Consider the following 16,558-nt stretch of genomic DNA (forward strand, 5'->3'; position numbering starts at 1 on the left):
CTTCAGATATTGGTAGACAGCTGTGGAGTGACTCGCCTGGCTTGTCTTTGCCACTCCTCTTGTCTAACACTGCTAGCAGTGTAGCAGCTTTCTTCTCTGCAGATCTTACCACCTGAAGCTACCCCCCAAAATTTGTTGCCTTCAAGTCTATGTACAGGAACAATCCTCACCCAGACATAACTGGACCTGAATAAAGTGAGTACAATTGCTCCTAGCCTGCAACAAGGAACTCAGAATATACCCCAGAGCTAGGAAACGTTTACACAGGAGACAAAATGATTTGAAAAGCTCTGTATACATATTTTGTCCAAAAAAATGGTCTCTCTCAACACTCCGATTACCAATTTGTGAAAGAGCAGTAGAATACATAAAAAAGCAATTACATCTAAATACTGCATACCTCTTTTCCACAAGTTCTGTGCTGTGCATTAGCTCCTACCACAAAATATAATAAGCAGAAAAACACAAAAAATTGAGACCACACAACACTGCAGGCGAGGTGTGCCCCTGAAAAATCAAGGGCCACAATGCATCTCAGCTCCTGCTTTCGTGAGGTATCACATCAGCAGTTGCACCCAAAACAAAGATTACCACAGTGAAGAAGTCTGTCAAGTCCTATTTCACAAATTGGTCTAGACAATTTCACTAGTGTGTCAGAATGCTTAGAATTCAAGTGAGCCACACAGCTCATTAATGTTACGTACGAAATAGAAAGAAATACTGGCCTACCTGGGGCAATTTCAAAAAGATGCTTTCCTGGTTCATCAGGATTAGGTGGCAGCTCGTTCACGTGACTGCCTTGCAGTAGAATGAGACCCTGTATGGGACACAAACACCAGTGAAATGGGAAGATGCATGAAGAGGGTAAAGAAAAAATACACATAATATTGCAAACTTAAGCCCCCCCCTCTTTCACTAAGTCCTTCATTTTTCCAACCCAACCTCTTCCGAGCAAGAAAAATACTTGAGCTGGTCATGCACTTGCCTCACACTAGATACTTGTGGTCAAACGATCTTTCCTCTGTAGTAGCACTACTCTGAGCTTGCACAGGTGAATTCTACTTGATTTCCTTGATTAATTATCCCTTATGAAAATTTTCTCATATCACATCTATTCTTCCTTTACCTTTTAATTTCTCACTTAACTGAGTTTCAAAACTGAGTTTTAATTAACTCAGAGTGCAGCCTGCAAGCTATATCATCAGGCTGCATATATCATATCATCTTGCATAAGAGCATGCTCACTAAACTTTGACTTTCATCTCAGCTTCCATGAGTTAGCTAAACAAAAGCCATAAACTGAGGTAAATTTCAGTCTTTAGTTTGTACCTCTGCCTCTTGCATACAAGAAACTCATTTGACTAGCTGGAATTTTTCTAAACCTTGAATAGTTGGAATGTGAGCAAAACCTGCGCTCTAGGCCCATCTCTGGAAAGTACTTCCAGTTCATAAGTATATAACATACCAATGATCTTCAGATCAGCTTCACGTTTCAGTGAATTATCGCTTACACTGTAACCATTTTTTAGGGGACAAGTTTCTCTAAAGGGTAACAGAGAACCGGCTTACAGTTGTCCAATGTCTGGCAATATAAGCAGGATGTAGAAGACAAAAAACAATTCACAGTTGCAGGAAGGGTGTATCAGCTCTTAACAGCTGCTGTCACTAGTAGAAAGACATTACTAAATTTAAACACATAGATGTGTCATGTGTCCTTGCCCAGCAGTCCTCAGACAGCATTAATTTACTTCCCAAGCAAGATAGCTAATGGTGGATTAAATCAGTTTAATTCCCCAAGGTCTAACGTGATATATGCCAAAGCATGCCCCAGAAATAAACCTCAGTCATGACTAAGTTATTCCTCCCTCCCTGAGGCTTTGGTAGCCATCCCTGAGATGACTGGACAGCTCCAGGAATGGGCAAAAGGTTACATTGCTTCCAGTAAGCTGGAAGTTCAGATCCAGTTTTTGATAATAGCATTACCTTATACTCTTTTCCATAGGAAAAAAGTTTAAGGAGCTGGCATGCTTGAACTTCGTCAAGCATGGGTCTAGGGTCCAGAGAGAAGACCTATGAGGGCCCTTGGTTTGTTCCAGTGGAGGGGCAGGTGCTGAGCTCTGCTCTGGGGACAGCGACAGGACCCGAGGGAACGGCATGGAGCTGGGACAGGGGAGGGTCAGGCAGGGGGTCAGGGAAAGGTTCTGCACCCAGAGGGTGGTCAGGCACTGGGTCAGGCTCCCCAGGGCACCGGTCACAGCATCAAACCTGCTGGAGCTCAAGAAGCACTTGGATAATGCTTTCAGACATGTGGTCTGAGTTTTGGGCGTTCCTGTGTGGAGCCAGGAGCTGGACTACATGATTCTTATGGGTCCCTTCCAACTTGGGATATTCTATGATTCTAATTTCTTACGATTTAGGTTGTTTTTACTGAAGTTGTATGTGCATATCTGGTTTTAATAGCTCTTGTGGAAAGGGGAAGAAATAGGAGTACTGTCTGTTCTTTCTTTACATAGCTTCGCAGGCTGAAAATGCTTTGAGTGACCAGCCCTTCTTGTCTTTGCTGTGCAATCAGCAAGAAAGGGCTGAAAAGTAAATTATGAATAGAAGGAGAAAATTACTAACTACTTTTGCCTCTGTTCAAGCAGTGCCACTGATTGCTCAGTTGTTGGCCTTCTGAGGTTATTGTAAGCACTGCCTTTCATGAATATCCAAGAACACTATAAATAAAACAGCAATGTTCTGGAGCTGTGTAAGTTCATACTGTTTCACAGACTTCAAGGGCAGAAGAGATTAGTAGGGTGTCTAGCCTCAACTACACCATTACACATACAAGTACAGCTTTGCTCCTTTGTCTTACAAAATTCTCCCTGGATTGGAAAGAGGAAACAGGCAGCAACTAGGTCGCTTTTATTGACAAGAAGTGCTCAGAAGACTTGTGGATAATATGAGAGGTCAGATGTGCAAGAACACGCAGACACCTTGATGATAATGATGATAAGGAAGCATCAAAATGCCCAGCTGCCAGGAGATGTTGGTGTTACTTAACAGCTAGTTAATTCCTGTTACCAACCGCAGTGGCATTCCCCATTTTTCCAGTGAAATTAATAAAAATATTCACCAAGTTTTTGTTATAACCCCCTTGTGTATTAAACATACAACTGCCCTGCTATTCTCCCATCCCCTTTTGGGTGTCCCATTATCAAATCTTTTACAGGCAGATCACATTGTTATTATCTTTGTTCAGTGACTACGTGTGGCTCTAATATTCTAGCAGAGCCTGCAAATACTGCTGCAGAAGGGAGTGTCAGGGCTCAGGTCCGGCCCCCTACATTGCGTAAAGGTTAGACTGGAGAAGGGCACAGTGTTGAAAGGTACTCAAGTTCATACTGAGTAGTTTATTTAGAATAGCCGCAAGATAAAACGAAGAGAAAGAAACAAGTCAACAGAACAATCTTTCAGCAGCTTCCTACCCAATCCTGTTGTCCTACATTTTTATTTTGAGGTTCACTTAAATTAGAAGATATGATGAAGACACTCCAAAAAGAACATGAAAACACTGAAAAGGCAACATGAGTAGAATGGCGGTGCATCACAAATTATTCCAAATTGGGAAAGGAAATGATCTTCAGCTTTGGAGCCCAGCAGCCAGAACATGCTGTAGAAAATTCAGCTGCTTTCTGGCACGCACAGCTTTTTATCATACCAAATCAATTGTGGAAAAAGATAAATTAATGCAGAGTAGCTTCCCCCCTCCCCCAGAAACTGGGGATGGGCACATGCCACCTCCTGCCCTTTGAGGGGAAGCAAACCTAGGGCTATTTTACACACCACACATTTTAGCAGAGTTATTAGGAACATCAAAAGCTCTTTGCAGGTCAGTCCTTCCTCCCCCCCTTTACTGGGAGCACTTGAGAAAATATTCTAGAGTAGCAATAGCTGCAAGTTCACACTAGCTTTCAGCACAGAAGTCAATCTGATGGAGAGGACCGTGCAGCTGCAACTATGTTTTACAGCACACAAGTGCACACAGTTTCAACAGTATGCGATGCACTAAAATTGCTAAGTAATTCCTCTTCAAATCAGGAAGTCCATAGCATTCTCCTGACACCAAATTACAGCTCCATCTTTTTAGCATTGTTTTCAAGAGAAGAGTGTCTATAATTCCCCCTAAGGACCTGGAGGGGCATGTTTTCATAAAAATAGGCAATACTACATCTGTAAACAAGATGACGTTGTTTAAGGTTTCTATCTTGAAGTGTTATAGCATAAATCTCATTTCACCTTGTCAGATAAGCAATAAGAATGTGACCCGCTTCCAGAGCACATAGAAATAATCAAGCAGGCAGAAGATCAATGGGAATTTCAGTTAAGATAGTTTTAGCTTTTGCACACAAGCTCAAAGGCCTGATTAATATTGATCAATTAAAACCTCCACATGGTCTGTAACGAAGTTTTCTCAGGGACACAATGTCTTCCTAAGTCATGTGGACATGCCTGCATCATTGTCCTTTCATTCCCCAGAAGCAGGTCAGATGCAAATCCTAATTTTACAACTGTTAAAGAGTTGTAAGGATATAGAACTGTAGCATGCTATTCAAAATTGAATTCCAATAATAAGTGTGTGGTAACATTTACACTGGACAAAGAAAGAAGTCCTTATCACTAATAGTTTTCTCCCAGATATATGGAGTTCACATCTGCGCAACCACTGATATGAACAGTTTGGTGCACTACAGCTAACAGATACCCAAAGCACTGTTTCTGCAGAACTTTCAGAGGATTAAAAAAGCTAATGATACCGTATCTATTAAATAATAAAATGTGTTTTAGTAGCCACAACTTGCTCAATGTTACATAGAAACAGAACAGATTCTCCAGGACAGAGCTTAACTAGCAAAGTAAACTACTACAAGTAGCAGCACAGCAATATCATGTTCTGCTAGTAGCCCATTTAAAAGAAAACTGAGAAGGTGGTCTGCCACTCAATAACACGTAAAAGCCTGGAGCAGGGAACTTAAGGCTTCTATAGGATATTTCATCAGAGAAGCAATAAGTTCTTGGGCTTCAGCAAAGAGTTTAGCATCACATTCTCAAAAATAGCAGATAGGAATTCAGCTTTACATTCCCCCAAGCTTCTCCTTTCAAAGGGTTACTCCTCAAGTGAACCTTACAGAAGTTCCTGTCACCCAGGGTTAATGGCTTTTTAGCACCCTTGTTGACTGCAGGTAGCTCTATTCCCTCCTTCTAAAGCATCATAATATTGACACAATTTCTACTCCTGGGACAATGACAGTAACAAATTAAGGTTTCAATGAGTCACAGGTTCTTCAGTTTTGACCCCTCAAGAAATTCTAGTTCTGTCATCCAGGCAAGATTTACTTCAGCAGGAGAATCAGGCACTTGCTTCTTCTCAGTACCAGCACCACAAAACCTACTCAGACAAGTCAGGGCAGTGTTGTCTTTTTCTGTCCGCAACATACCTGGCTCTGGTTCCCAAATCCCATCTGTTTATCCATACAAACTTCAAGGACCACAGGGAAAAGTGGCAGATGCCAGATTCGATTATGAGGGCATTGGCTGCCTGTAAAACCCTGAAGTTTACAGTTTTGAGCAGTAAAACAAAGCAGAAACTGGTCTGCTGCAATAGCCCCGTGAAGAGCTGCGGATAATTTTCACATCTAAGTAAGTGAGGGACAGTGTGAAGAGGCCAGAAGGCAGGGGGGGGGAAACCCTTAAGCAGACTAAGTGTCACAGTTTTACCAGGGGTGTTGAACTTCGGTCATCAAAATCAAGTTATCTTGAAGGCAAGAAGTGAGAAATGCAGAAACCTCCATTGCAGGTAAGTACCCGACTTGCAGCGTAGAAAGACTGCCAGTGCTTACAGGGTCTTGAGCAACAGATCACATTAAGTTCAAGTCTCTCTAGCCTTTACATACAAGTCTATCCATGATGATGGATCAAATTACTGAGCAGGTAGATGCAAAAATGCAAGATGCTGCCAACATCCTCATCCATCTGCCATGGACGTTTCAGGCTCACAGGGGAAAAAAAAAAACATTTCTGTACTCAGTAACAATGAAATTTATGCGTAACAGTTTAGCATGCAGCTGTAGCGAGTGGTTTAATAATAGGCTATAATGAGTGCGTGGATGGCAATGGTACTACACAGGCAGTCTGTCACTCTATAATGCCTGTACTGACTCATCAGGAGGCAGCAGTACAGGGACATTGTCTGGCTTATTCAATTACATTCCCTCTGTTCAATGACTCTGGTTAGAGGCCTGGCAGTCAAAACAATGACTACATGAAATATGCTGCCTAATATACTACTTCAACTAGGAAAGCACTTCGCTCAAATGCTGCAAGGATCTTTTATAGACATACTGAAGAACTTGAATAAGAAATTTCAGTTAGAAGCTTTATCCATGCCTGTAGTGCAAAGTATGTACCCACTAGCTCTGTAGATATAGATAGGTAAGAAGCTGAAAAATCATCCTGAGTTTAGTAGTGCTTCCAGATTGACAAGTAATCATCTTCAGCACTGTGTTTAACCTAGGAGCATTCCCTCACTATTACAATTAAACGTGGTTCTCTAAAACAGAAGAGAACTGGATGCTAGACCAGCAACACAAAAAAAAAAAAAGGCATATGAAGTGGCAAGGAGTTAGAGAAGTATTAAGTAAAGGAATTCTTGAAGATAAACATGCTCAGGTAATGCTCAGTGCATGGTAAGAGTATTCCCAATCAGTAAGTTGCAAGCTAAACATGCTGTGTACACATGCAAATATTGCATGGTAACTACTACCCTGTATCGTCGAGTTACCCTACTGCTACTCAGCACAGAGTTAATTACAATTTAAATCTTATTTTGCAAGAATAAACACATTTTATTGCACATATCTGCTGTCCTATGGGCAAACTGATACAGCTGACCTAAACATTTTAAGTAGTCCTACTATGGTTTGATTTATTCAATTATCATTTAATTGTTATTAATTCTCCTAACAGCTAGTTGAAGAGCTTTCAAAGAGAAGAGATCACCATCATACTCCCTTCTTCTAGCTATCCTACTGCTTTCTTTTTTCTTTTGAAAGGACACTCATTTGTAGTACACCTCTACTTGTACCATCCAACTTAATACTGTAAAAGCAGCCATTTAAATGCATAATTAAGAACTTCTTTTATACTCTTACACTAATATTTATTAGTCTTATGCCCACTATATACCATCTTACACCACGTAACATCAAGAAGTTTAGTCTCCAGTGATGATACAGTGAGGTCCTGAAAGCTTTTCTTATTCCATGGTCAAAGGAGGCTTTCTTTCTTGCCTGAGATCATTTCTTTCTTTGAGCTCTGAGACAGTAACTCAGCCAGAGATGGGAAATCCCTGGGACAACTCAAAATTCTTTCTGAAAAGCACAATATTCATTCAGGAAAATGAAACCAGTTGCACCAGCCAATGCTTCAAATCAAGGCACCCTGAGCAAAGACCAGCAAGGCTTTTACACTGGTGCAGCAGCTGAAAGCCTCAGCCATAGTTCCTGTGTAATAGATACTGCACAAGCAACCAAAAAACAAAGCAGCATTTAGACCAAGAACAGCAAAGAAACCATACCCTCCCCTTCATATCAGCTCACGAAAGAGAAATTTAAGCATGCAGCCACTCTAATGTCTGCTTTATAAGAAGAAAAAAAACAGTGATTTCAGCAAAGAGTATCTCAACATGTTAGAGAAGCCCCTTCCCCTGCACTTAATCAATGGGAGTACTGAGCACAAATGTTTATTGTGGAGATCTTTATAGCAGCTTCAAGTGTTAAATTCTTTAGCAATCTTCAACGACATTCACTGAAGTCTATGCAAATCTTATTGTAGATCAATAAAAGCAATACACTACCTCTGCTGCTATATCCTGGGCATCTTTACCCAACAAAATTCTTCACAGGGGCAACGCTCATCTGTTCTACATGATTTTTTGTCAGTTTCTTCTGATTCTCTGAGCTCCAGAGAAAAGGAAATGCAACCCACCTCTAAAAAACGTACTCCGCTTTCTTGTTGCACTACTAGTATATCAGAACAGCAATAGCAACATGCTGCACCAACATTTAGGGAAAATGGCTGTCATTTCTTAAGTCAGAATACACAGTAGCACAAAATTCATTGCTTTCTGCATTCTACCATGGTGCAAGAACAAAATGACAGGTCTTCTTAGGTCCTTCTCAGCAAATATTCATTTTCCCTTCATGTATAACAGAGAAATTAGTTTGGTGTATCTGGTCTCAAACTCTGATGCTTGGGTAGACCTAGATACAGAACCAGTAACCATAACTATAGATGAGAGCCATTTTTTAAAATCAGTCATTTTGCAAAAGAAGACTTCAAGTAAAGATTCCCCATCAACTCCCTTGATGCTATCTTCCAAAGGAGCACAGAATAATTTCTAGGACATTTGACTAGTGATCAACTAACCTATTCCTCTTAAGGTATCTTCAGGATGTTTATTTGATACAAGAGGAGTCAAGCAAGGATCAATCATTGTCAACACCGCTGTGCACGGTTTACTCTGCTTTGCAGGTGACAGTTAACCTTCTCCTGCATTAGTCCAAGAGCTGCAGAGATTTGCAAGAGAGAAATACTGTATTTTAAACTGCCGTGAACTGAACCAGGGAGAGCCCAAACCACTTTACATGCAGCTGTGATCTTAACCTGGGAGGGGCTCATCTTAGATGTTATTTAGGGCCTTCAGAATTATCAGAGACTTATATAAACACATATATACATACAACCACACCCACACTCCTGTGCTGGAAAAAATCAGTCCTGTGTTTTAGTAGAAACAGCATCATGTAGAAAAGCTTTAAACATGAGTGATTTGTTAGCAGCTGCTTGCACAACATAAGGAGAGATTTTAAGTCATTTTAGGGTATAATAGTCATCTATCAAGACTAAGGCTTTCACATATGCAGAACTGTTAAAGACGACTAGAGACTGCTGTCAAGAGTTTCATGGGAGTTCAGAGATATGCCAGATATGTCTGACATCTGTAGGAAGATAAGGATCCCTGCAGAAATCTCTCAATCAGCAGGACATAGAAAAAACTATACAAGACATCCACCATTTCTAGAATTGAAGTACAAAAACCATGCAGCACTAAAGAACAGTTTTAGCAAGCTGGGGAGACCGGGCTTAGGAGCTCTGAGCCATACTCAAATATCCAAGGAGGTACAGGTCGTACTCTGCAAGAACTGCCTTATGCTTGCATACCCTTGCTTGTCAAATCATCAACCAACCAGGCTAAAAATCCAGAAGCAGCTGACAATGCTACGCAGACAGAGGAAAATGGCGCAAGAGCGAGCAAAACCAGGAGATCATGACAGAAGAGAGAAGGAAGAACATGACAAGCATGTGGCTACCAGACATACCACTGAGATATCAAATTGGCCCAGAACAGGAACAGTACAAGCTGTGTCATGATCCGGTGGAGGAACCAAAAAAGGGAGAGGACCAACACGAGCCTCTACATATCTTCAGTCCTTGTGACATACTGTCTGCAGAACTCAAGGTCACTGAATTGTGATACTTGTGAGCCAGCAAAATTGGAGAAACAGAAGCCTGCCTCCCATGGCCTCCCTCCCCCTAAAAGAAGGTCAAATTGTTCCCCAGCTTGCTAAATTAATTTTTGCTGACAGATACACACTCCTCCTTCCAGACACAGACAGCACAAATCCTTGCCTAAATTTCTTCCCCTCAAAATTTGCATAGAACAGCAGTAACTCCCACGTGTAGATAAAACACGCTAAAACACATTACAGCCCACTCTCAAGTCCTGCATGCTGGCATACAAAACCCACACACTCTGCCCACACAGGCTAGCCCTAAGCAGCTGGCTCACCTCACTCTGCTTAACAATGGATTACTTGGGAAATAGTGAGGCCCAGCTGACTAAGCAAGGCTCTTCACTCTTGCCTCAGCAATCTAGAACACTATAGCTCTTGATGTCAAACTCCAGCCTCACAGATGACCATACAAAGATTTGGAGGTCAGTCTAGGACAAAGAAAAACTATTTTCACATCGGTGCTTTTTCAACAGAGAACTGGCTTAGGTGAATCGAAAGTAGAGAAGAGTGAACAGGTTAAATGGCTGCTCATGAAGTACACTTTTTTCCTCACACAGATTGTTGTGGTGCAGCATTTGCATTCATGGGCTTGCCAGAAGATACAATTCTAACAAGTGGAATTTGAAACATTTATTGTGTTGAGAGGACTGTGACAATGCAAATACTGTAGGTTAGCGAACATTGTGCCATTAAACTGGCCTACTTTGCAATTTTCTCAGTAAGGCTGCAAAGCACCTGATTCCAGCTCCTGTTTCCCTTGCAAGTCAACAACAACCTGAGAGGCAAGGCAGCACCTTTAGGAAAGCAGACTTCACATTCCAACTCAGAGGACTATGCAAAGCCTCCTGGAAAGGAACAGGTCAATAACATCATATGCAAAACCAAGAGTGCCACTGCCTTATGAAATAGAGAAATACAGCCCAGCTACATAGAGAAAAGTTGTCCAGGCTACTTCACTCCACCCTTCTGCTCTTGATACTGGTCAGGAATTCATGCTGTGCTTCAAAAGTTGTAAGTCTGGTGACAGCTGAACCAAAGTGGTACTGGCTTCTAGATCAAATTTTGACCAGTTTTGGGGGGAACATCGTGCACAGTGGGAGTGGAGAAAGAGACAGGACAACTCTTAACCAATGGCAGACAGACAGCCAGTGGAATACATGTATGTTGCTGCAGAAAGCAGCTGAGTATAAAAACAAAGATTTAGAGAGACACTATACATACAGATAACAAATTTATGAAATGATTACAGATGAAGTACTAGATACAGCCTTAAGAAAAGGGTGTTAGGGGGCTCAATGCTGTCCAGCAGATAAGAAGAGTTAATATGACAAACCATTCCATATTTGCTACTGCAAAGCTGCCACATCTTCTAACTGCTAGATGCTCTCCTCACTTGCATGGAACATATAAGCTTCGATAGACCTTATATTGCAAAAATAACCATTACATACGATAAAATAATATTTAGCTCAGTACTGAGCTTTGTTCAGATCTTTCTCCAACAGCAGACAAGAACTGAAGGACTGCAGTGGGTCAGGAAAGAAGTCTCAGGGAGCCAGAAAAAGCTTCAGCAGGAGAAGACGGTAGCAGCTTCCAGCAATTGCTCATGGTCAAAGATAAGGGCTGCCCAAGCTTGGCTACTTCAAGCCATTTACAGCATTATTCCACTAAATAAAACAGGGTTATGGCAATCCTGTCTTTCGTCTTACTTACACACTCACCACTTGTCTTCAACCCTCTTCTCAATAGCACAACCTAGAAAAATGTTATTCCTTCACTTCTGGGCTCCATCCACTTTATACCTTTCCAATTACACCTGACAGTGACAGCAATTTCTTTTTCATATTTACAGCTTACAATTCCTACCTTTCTCTCACATAACTATGCTCTTACTAAACTAGCCTCCCTGAAATACTAACAGTGTACTGTGTAAGTGATGCCTTATACTTAACACCTTGCCTTGTATCTGGTGAGATGTATATAGTAATGAAAGTTTTGACTGGTTACCTGGCAAATAGTTAACAACAGGTAGAGGTAATTTGTTTTAGAGTTGCTCAGCATGCCACAGTAGGTAAATAAATAACTTCTGATGTTCTCCCAAACTCTGCAACTTATCCATGTGGTAACTAGGTCTCCTTGCAACATCTCTTGCTTTGAGCATTCTCAGTGCTAAGAACAACTGAACTGAGGTCTCAAACAAAAGTACCGACTGTGACCCACATAAAGTCACAGCCCAATACACTGTACAGTTCTAAAAATAGTCTTACCTGAGGTTTAGTTTCTTCCTCGTCCTTATAATAAAAGAGCTGGTCCCCACGCAGCACAAACCACCGCTGCTGCCAGTTCTTCATAATGCTCCTCTGTTTCTTCAGCCAGCCACACTTCAGCACACGTTCTTGAGGGTTGGGAGAGGAAGGTCTGGAGGGAGGCCCAATCTGTTCACCCATCACCAAACTCTTTGATCGGGCTGAAAAAACAATTACAGAGAAAGTAAAATAATGAAATAAGGATGAGAACAAACCAAGAGAACAGACCACTACTTGCACTCTCCTTCTTTCAGCAGGAATTTGCTTTTAAGGGTGTACATTCAAGTTAGTGACAGCAAAACAAGTCAAACATCAACCTTTTGGTACTGCTCACTGCAACAATCTTATAGGCAGCACAGTACCTCCACTGCTCCTACTCCGTCTTCCTTCATGGCAAGTCATTACTTGCCCCCAGCTGTACATGGGAACAACGATGTTGCTCTATCCAAAAGAAGAGGATGTGCAGATATGGTGAGGAGAGTACAGAAAAGAGAACAGGAGATACTAAAATGAAATATTCTTACTGCCACTGAGTTGGTTGGTCAGTGACACCAGCTGCCACAGGAGGAAACAAACGCACACTGATAAAGTCAGAACTGAGAATGACTCAAAAATGGAATAGGCACATAGAGGTAACATAGCTATACAGTATGATTCAAGTCACCTGAGCCTTTTGAGCTTTCCAACTTTGAAGCAGAAAAAACACAATGGAAATTTTAAAAAAGGGACAAATCTAGTCTGGAGTAGCAGATAATCAGATACTGCATGTAAGAAGTGAGCCCTCTAGCATAGAGAGGTTACATGATCTCATAGGTCTTTTCCATTTCTACTTCCTTTGAATTTATGAAGTTATTAAGTATCTTATAAAAAAAAGTTATTTACTATCTGAGGTCATTTCCCTTCATTAGAGCAAGTCTGCTCACCTCTCCTGTAACCACCCCACAGGAGGTCAGCCTGTCCTCTGACAGCTTTCCAGTTTTATAGGAAGAGGGCATCACTTTTTTTTTTTAAAGTGTAAAACTCAGTGGGAAACCTTGTCTGACATGCAGATTTTTTCCATTTCTCTAAGTTCCTAGGGTGAGTTCCACTACAATAAAATTTGTCTCATGCCTCAATCAAGAAAGCTATAGGTTGAACCCTACTGTAAGAAGTTTGTTTTCAGCTGGACTCTAAAAATTAATTAAAATGTTGAAATGATGTAAGACATGCTGATAGAGAGTTACAGCTTTTTCAGAGTTATCTTTCCCTTATTTTTGGCTAAAATAATTTGCTGAATTTAAGCTGAACTCACATAAAGCATTAGTTCCACATTAGTGAGATCTACCAGCAAACTTTGTATTTGCTCAAGTAACCCAGTACTCCCCAAACACTTATTTTTACATATATATATTTATATATATGTAAAATATATAGCTCTGACGTATCTGGGCGTATTCTTATGAAGTTTACTCACTATAGTCTTAGCTCTGACAGGACTTTTCATTCTAGCAAAGTATGTAAGGAATCGCTTGCCTTCCACGAAGCTAACTGAAATCTTCATGCCTTCATACATCCCTTTCTGGCAACACAGTGCCCTCTAGCAGATGATTACAGAAGTACCACGTACAACTTTGCCTGCTACCCCCCATCACTCTCAAGAAAGAGAGGATCCCATTTCGTGCATGTACAGTAAAAAGCAGACTTCACATTTAAATCTCTACTACAGAGGTATATAAGGACTTAGTTGAAGGAACGGCCTTTTCCTCATCCCAGGCCATGTTTTACAGCAAGGACCAAGCTGTTATCTGTGACAGTCTCCGGTTCCTTTCCACATTCATGTTACAACATACGTTATTACAAATATCCCAATAATTTGCTCTTCCAAATGGAACTATGTTTCTTGGAAGAGGTCTTAGAAATTAACCTAATTAGTCTAATACCACCAAAATCTATACTTCAGGAAGCACTTCAGTCACCTCCACACTACAGCACCTCAGCATCTTCCAGATCAAGTGTGTGATTCCCAGTAGTTTCCAAACTCCCTGTCTGCATACAGTTATATAAACCCTCTCCTACTCTCCCACTCCTACCCAACACAAATCAGATTTATTAGATTTAACTGGAAACAAACTACCTTTATTATAGCATCTATATTGACAGAGACCTCACAGAAGACATCACCTAGCATTGGCATAACCCAAAGTGAGCCTTCCTTCACGCATCCTTTGGGTTTACTTGCACAGCCCTGACCAGTAACAATTTATTATAGGGAAGAGTTGAGGCTTTCGTGATCAGACACTAGAGGATGTTTATCCTTATACTTTTATTTTAAGCAGCACCACACGTTAGTCAATTGCTATGGCTGTTAATTCTTCATGCTGTCTTAGCTTTTCATTTCCTTAGAGCTTCTAGTCGTGACTGTAATAGTTTATTTCATTATGGAGATAGTTAGCAACCTCATCTGTAAGTCAACAACACAGACCAGACAGAAATTTTTAGGAGGAGGAATTATTTATGGCTATTAACAGCATTGACGTTTATATTGCATGCTTCATGGAATAAAATAATTGCATAGAGAGGTCAGAAGAAAGTTTACAGATGAGTACAGCCTGTCTTTAAAGGAGCTGGTATCTCATAGTACTTGGATCAAATACCTACTTTGATAATCCGATTCAGTACATCAAGCCCCTTGTTCTTAATGGTAGATATATATATTCTTAGTGCTCATCTATTTAACAGAATTATGGAATCAGCAAAGCATAAGGAAGAAAACAAATCAATAAATGAGGCATACAACAACTCAGCAAATACTTTACACACTCCATAGAGTTCTAATCCAGTAATGCCTTTTCAATAACTCCAAACAGTTTGGTTTTGCTCTCCACATTTTCATGAATTGATTATTGACTCAGAAACACAGAAAAGCACTAAACAGAAATCAATGTAGAAAGGATTCAAGCTCCCCCTGGAAGAAAGGTTTAAGATTCACTTGCACAAAGCAACAGTACCGAAATGCCAGCTACAGGACATACCCACTCAGAAGCAGGAAAAATGACAATTACAACCCAGCAAGTTTATTACAGACCATATAGACCCACATCCTTGATACCAACAACAGTGAGCCAAGCCTCTTTTAGGAACCATTAGATGGCAGGAATCATTAAATGGCAAGAAGCAGAATTGCAGACCTTACAAATACTCCTGCAGCTGGAAGCGATGTTCCGTATGGATGTTCTTATGGCTAGATGAAGGTGGGAGTAGGCACTGCGAACAAAGACAGTGAGGTGACCAACAACGACTGCTGTACTAACTACCTGGGATACACCAAATAAGCTCTTCAAAACCCCCACATTTGACTGCCATGCCTTTACTATTAAACGCAAAGATTATTCCAAGGAGTGGACAGACCAACTCAGATGGAGCCATGCTGCCATTCCTTACAGAAATGGGAATCCCTATCTAGACAGGGCCAAGCTGGGATGCAAAGTTACTCTTCAGTTCTCCCTCTTCGCCCCATTACCAGAATATCAGACATCTACAAGAGTCCTCTGCCACTCAGACCTTCCTCTAAGCAATACACATGACTACTTTCTCATCACCTTGATTGTCTATCTTAAGCATGCACGTCAACACAGATAAGTTCCTCTGCTACACTTCTTCCTTTCTCTGTCCACACCATTCCCCTTTTCTGAGCACAGTCCTGACTGAAAACATTTGACAGTTTCTTCTTTCCTTCCCCTGCTCAGACCACTACAGATTTGAACAGTCATTGAGAACCTAGCTAAATCAGGGACATTGAATTGCATTGACTTGATTAATTTCAATATCAATTAAAGTTGTGGTCTTTTGAAATTTCATAAGCAATTAAACTAAATCAATACAGTCATTAAACAGAGTCTGGCTGACAAATTGTCCTTCAGTGAAGGCACTTCGTTCTAATGTTCCTTCAATTAATGACATAGTGACACCAGCTATTATTTCTGATAGTATTTAAAACACTAGCCATACAAGGAAGAGATCTTACATACTATAAGCAATATTCTCAGTTTTTACTTAATTCAAACAGTGTCAAAAAAAGCTACAACAACACAAGAGATACATTTCTTTTCACCAAGTTGTAGGAAAAAAATATTTGCTTCAGATTTGTTTTGTCTGTAGTACACATCTGTATTTGTGTTTGCATTTGATTGCTGAGATACCACTGCCAGCAAGCACAAATGAAACCAAGACACTTCCTCAACAACCCGAGAATTTATCATCTTGAAACACAGTGAAGACATTAAGGGAACAATGTTTGAAATCACAGAATCGTCTAGGTGATCAGTGATAAAATGTATTTAGACAACTAGAAGGATATCAGTTTAAAGAAACTGGCAATGGCTTTTTGTTCTCTGAAGCCAAATAGAGTAGCAGTCTGCACTGAATCAAGAGGTTGCTGCACAGCCAAGTGCTTGCTCACATTTTGTGACCTGGAAGACACATACTACGTTTAGGAGTGCTGCCGTAACAGCAGGTTGTGCTCCATTAGTTTTAGTGAATGAAGTTACACCTCTCTATTCAGAACATTATACAGATTATTCCAGGATTATACAGACCAAGACAATGTGCTGCATTCTACCACCCTTCCTTGGTTCCTTGTGAAGCACTAATGCAAGC

General features: G+C 40.7%; 2 protein-coding genes across 14 annotated transcripts in view; one reads left to right on the forward strand and one right to left on the reverse strand.

Annotated features, from left to right (window-relative positions):
* Nucleotides 1-16,558, reverse strand: part of ARHGAP22 (Rho GTPase activating protein 22) — a 146,481-nt gene that overhangs the window by 118,212 nt on the left and 11,711 nt on the right. For 12 of the 13 annotated variants that reach the window (XR_011810026.1, XR_011810025.1, XR_011810023.1 and 9 more), the window contains 2 exons: nucleotides 11,885-12,084; nucleotides 730-817 (listed from right to left, as the gene is read on the reverse strand). Coding sequence is in view for 8 of the 13 variants with exons in the window: in XM_038181078.2 (XP_038037006.1) it covers nucleotides 730-817; nucleotides 11,885-12,084 (288 nt within the window). In the remaining 5 variants the exon portion in view is untranslated. Of the gene's footprint in view, nucleotides 1-729; nucleotides 818-11,884; nucleotides 12,085-15,090; nucleotides 15,109-16,558 lie in introns of those variants that run through there. The other variant, XM_072039566.1, reaches the window with a different exon arrangement.
* Nucleotides 1-16,558, forward strand: part of WDFY4 (WDFY family member 4) — a 175,037-nt gene that overhangs the window by 3,337 nt on the left and 155,142 nt on the right. The window lies entirely within an intron of this gene.

This window comes from Anas platyrhynchos, chromosome 6 (genome assembly GCF_047663525.1).
Source record: "Anas platyrhynchos isolate ZD024472 breed Pekin duck chromosome 6, IASCAAS_PekinDuck_T2T, whole genome shotgun sequence".
Classification (NCBI taxonomy): Eukaryota; Metazoa; Chordata; class Aves; order Anseriformes; family Anatidae; genus Anas; species Anas platyrhynchos.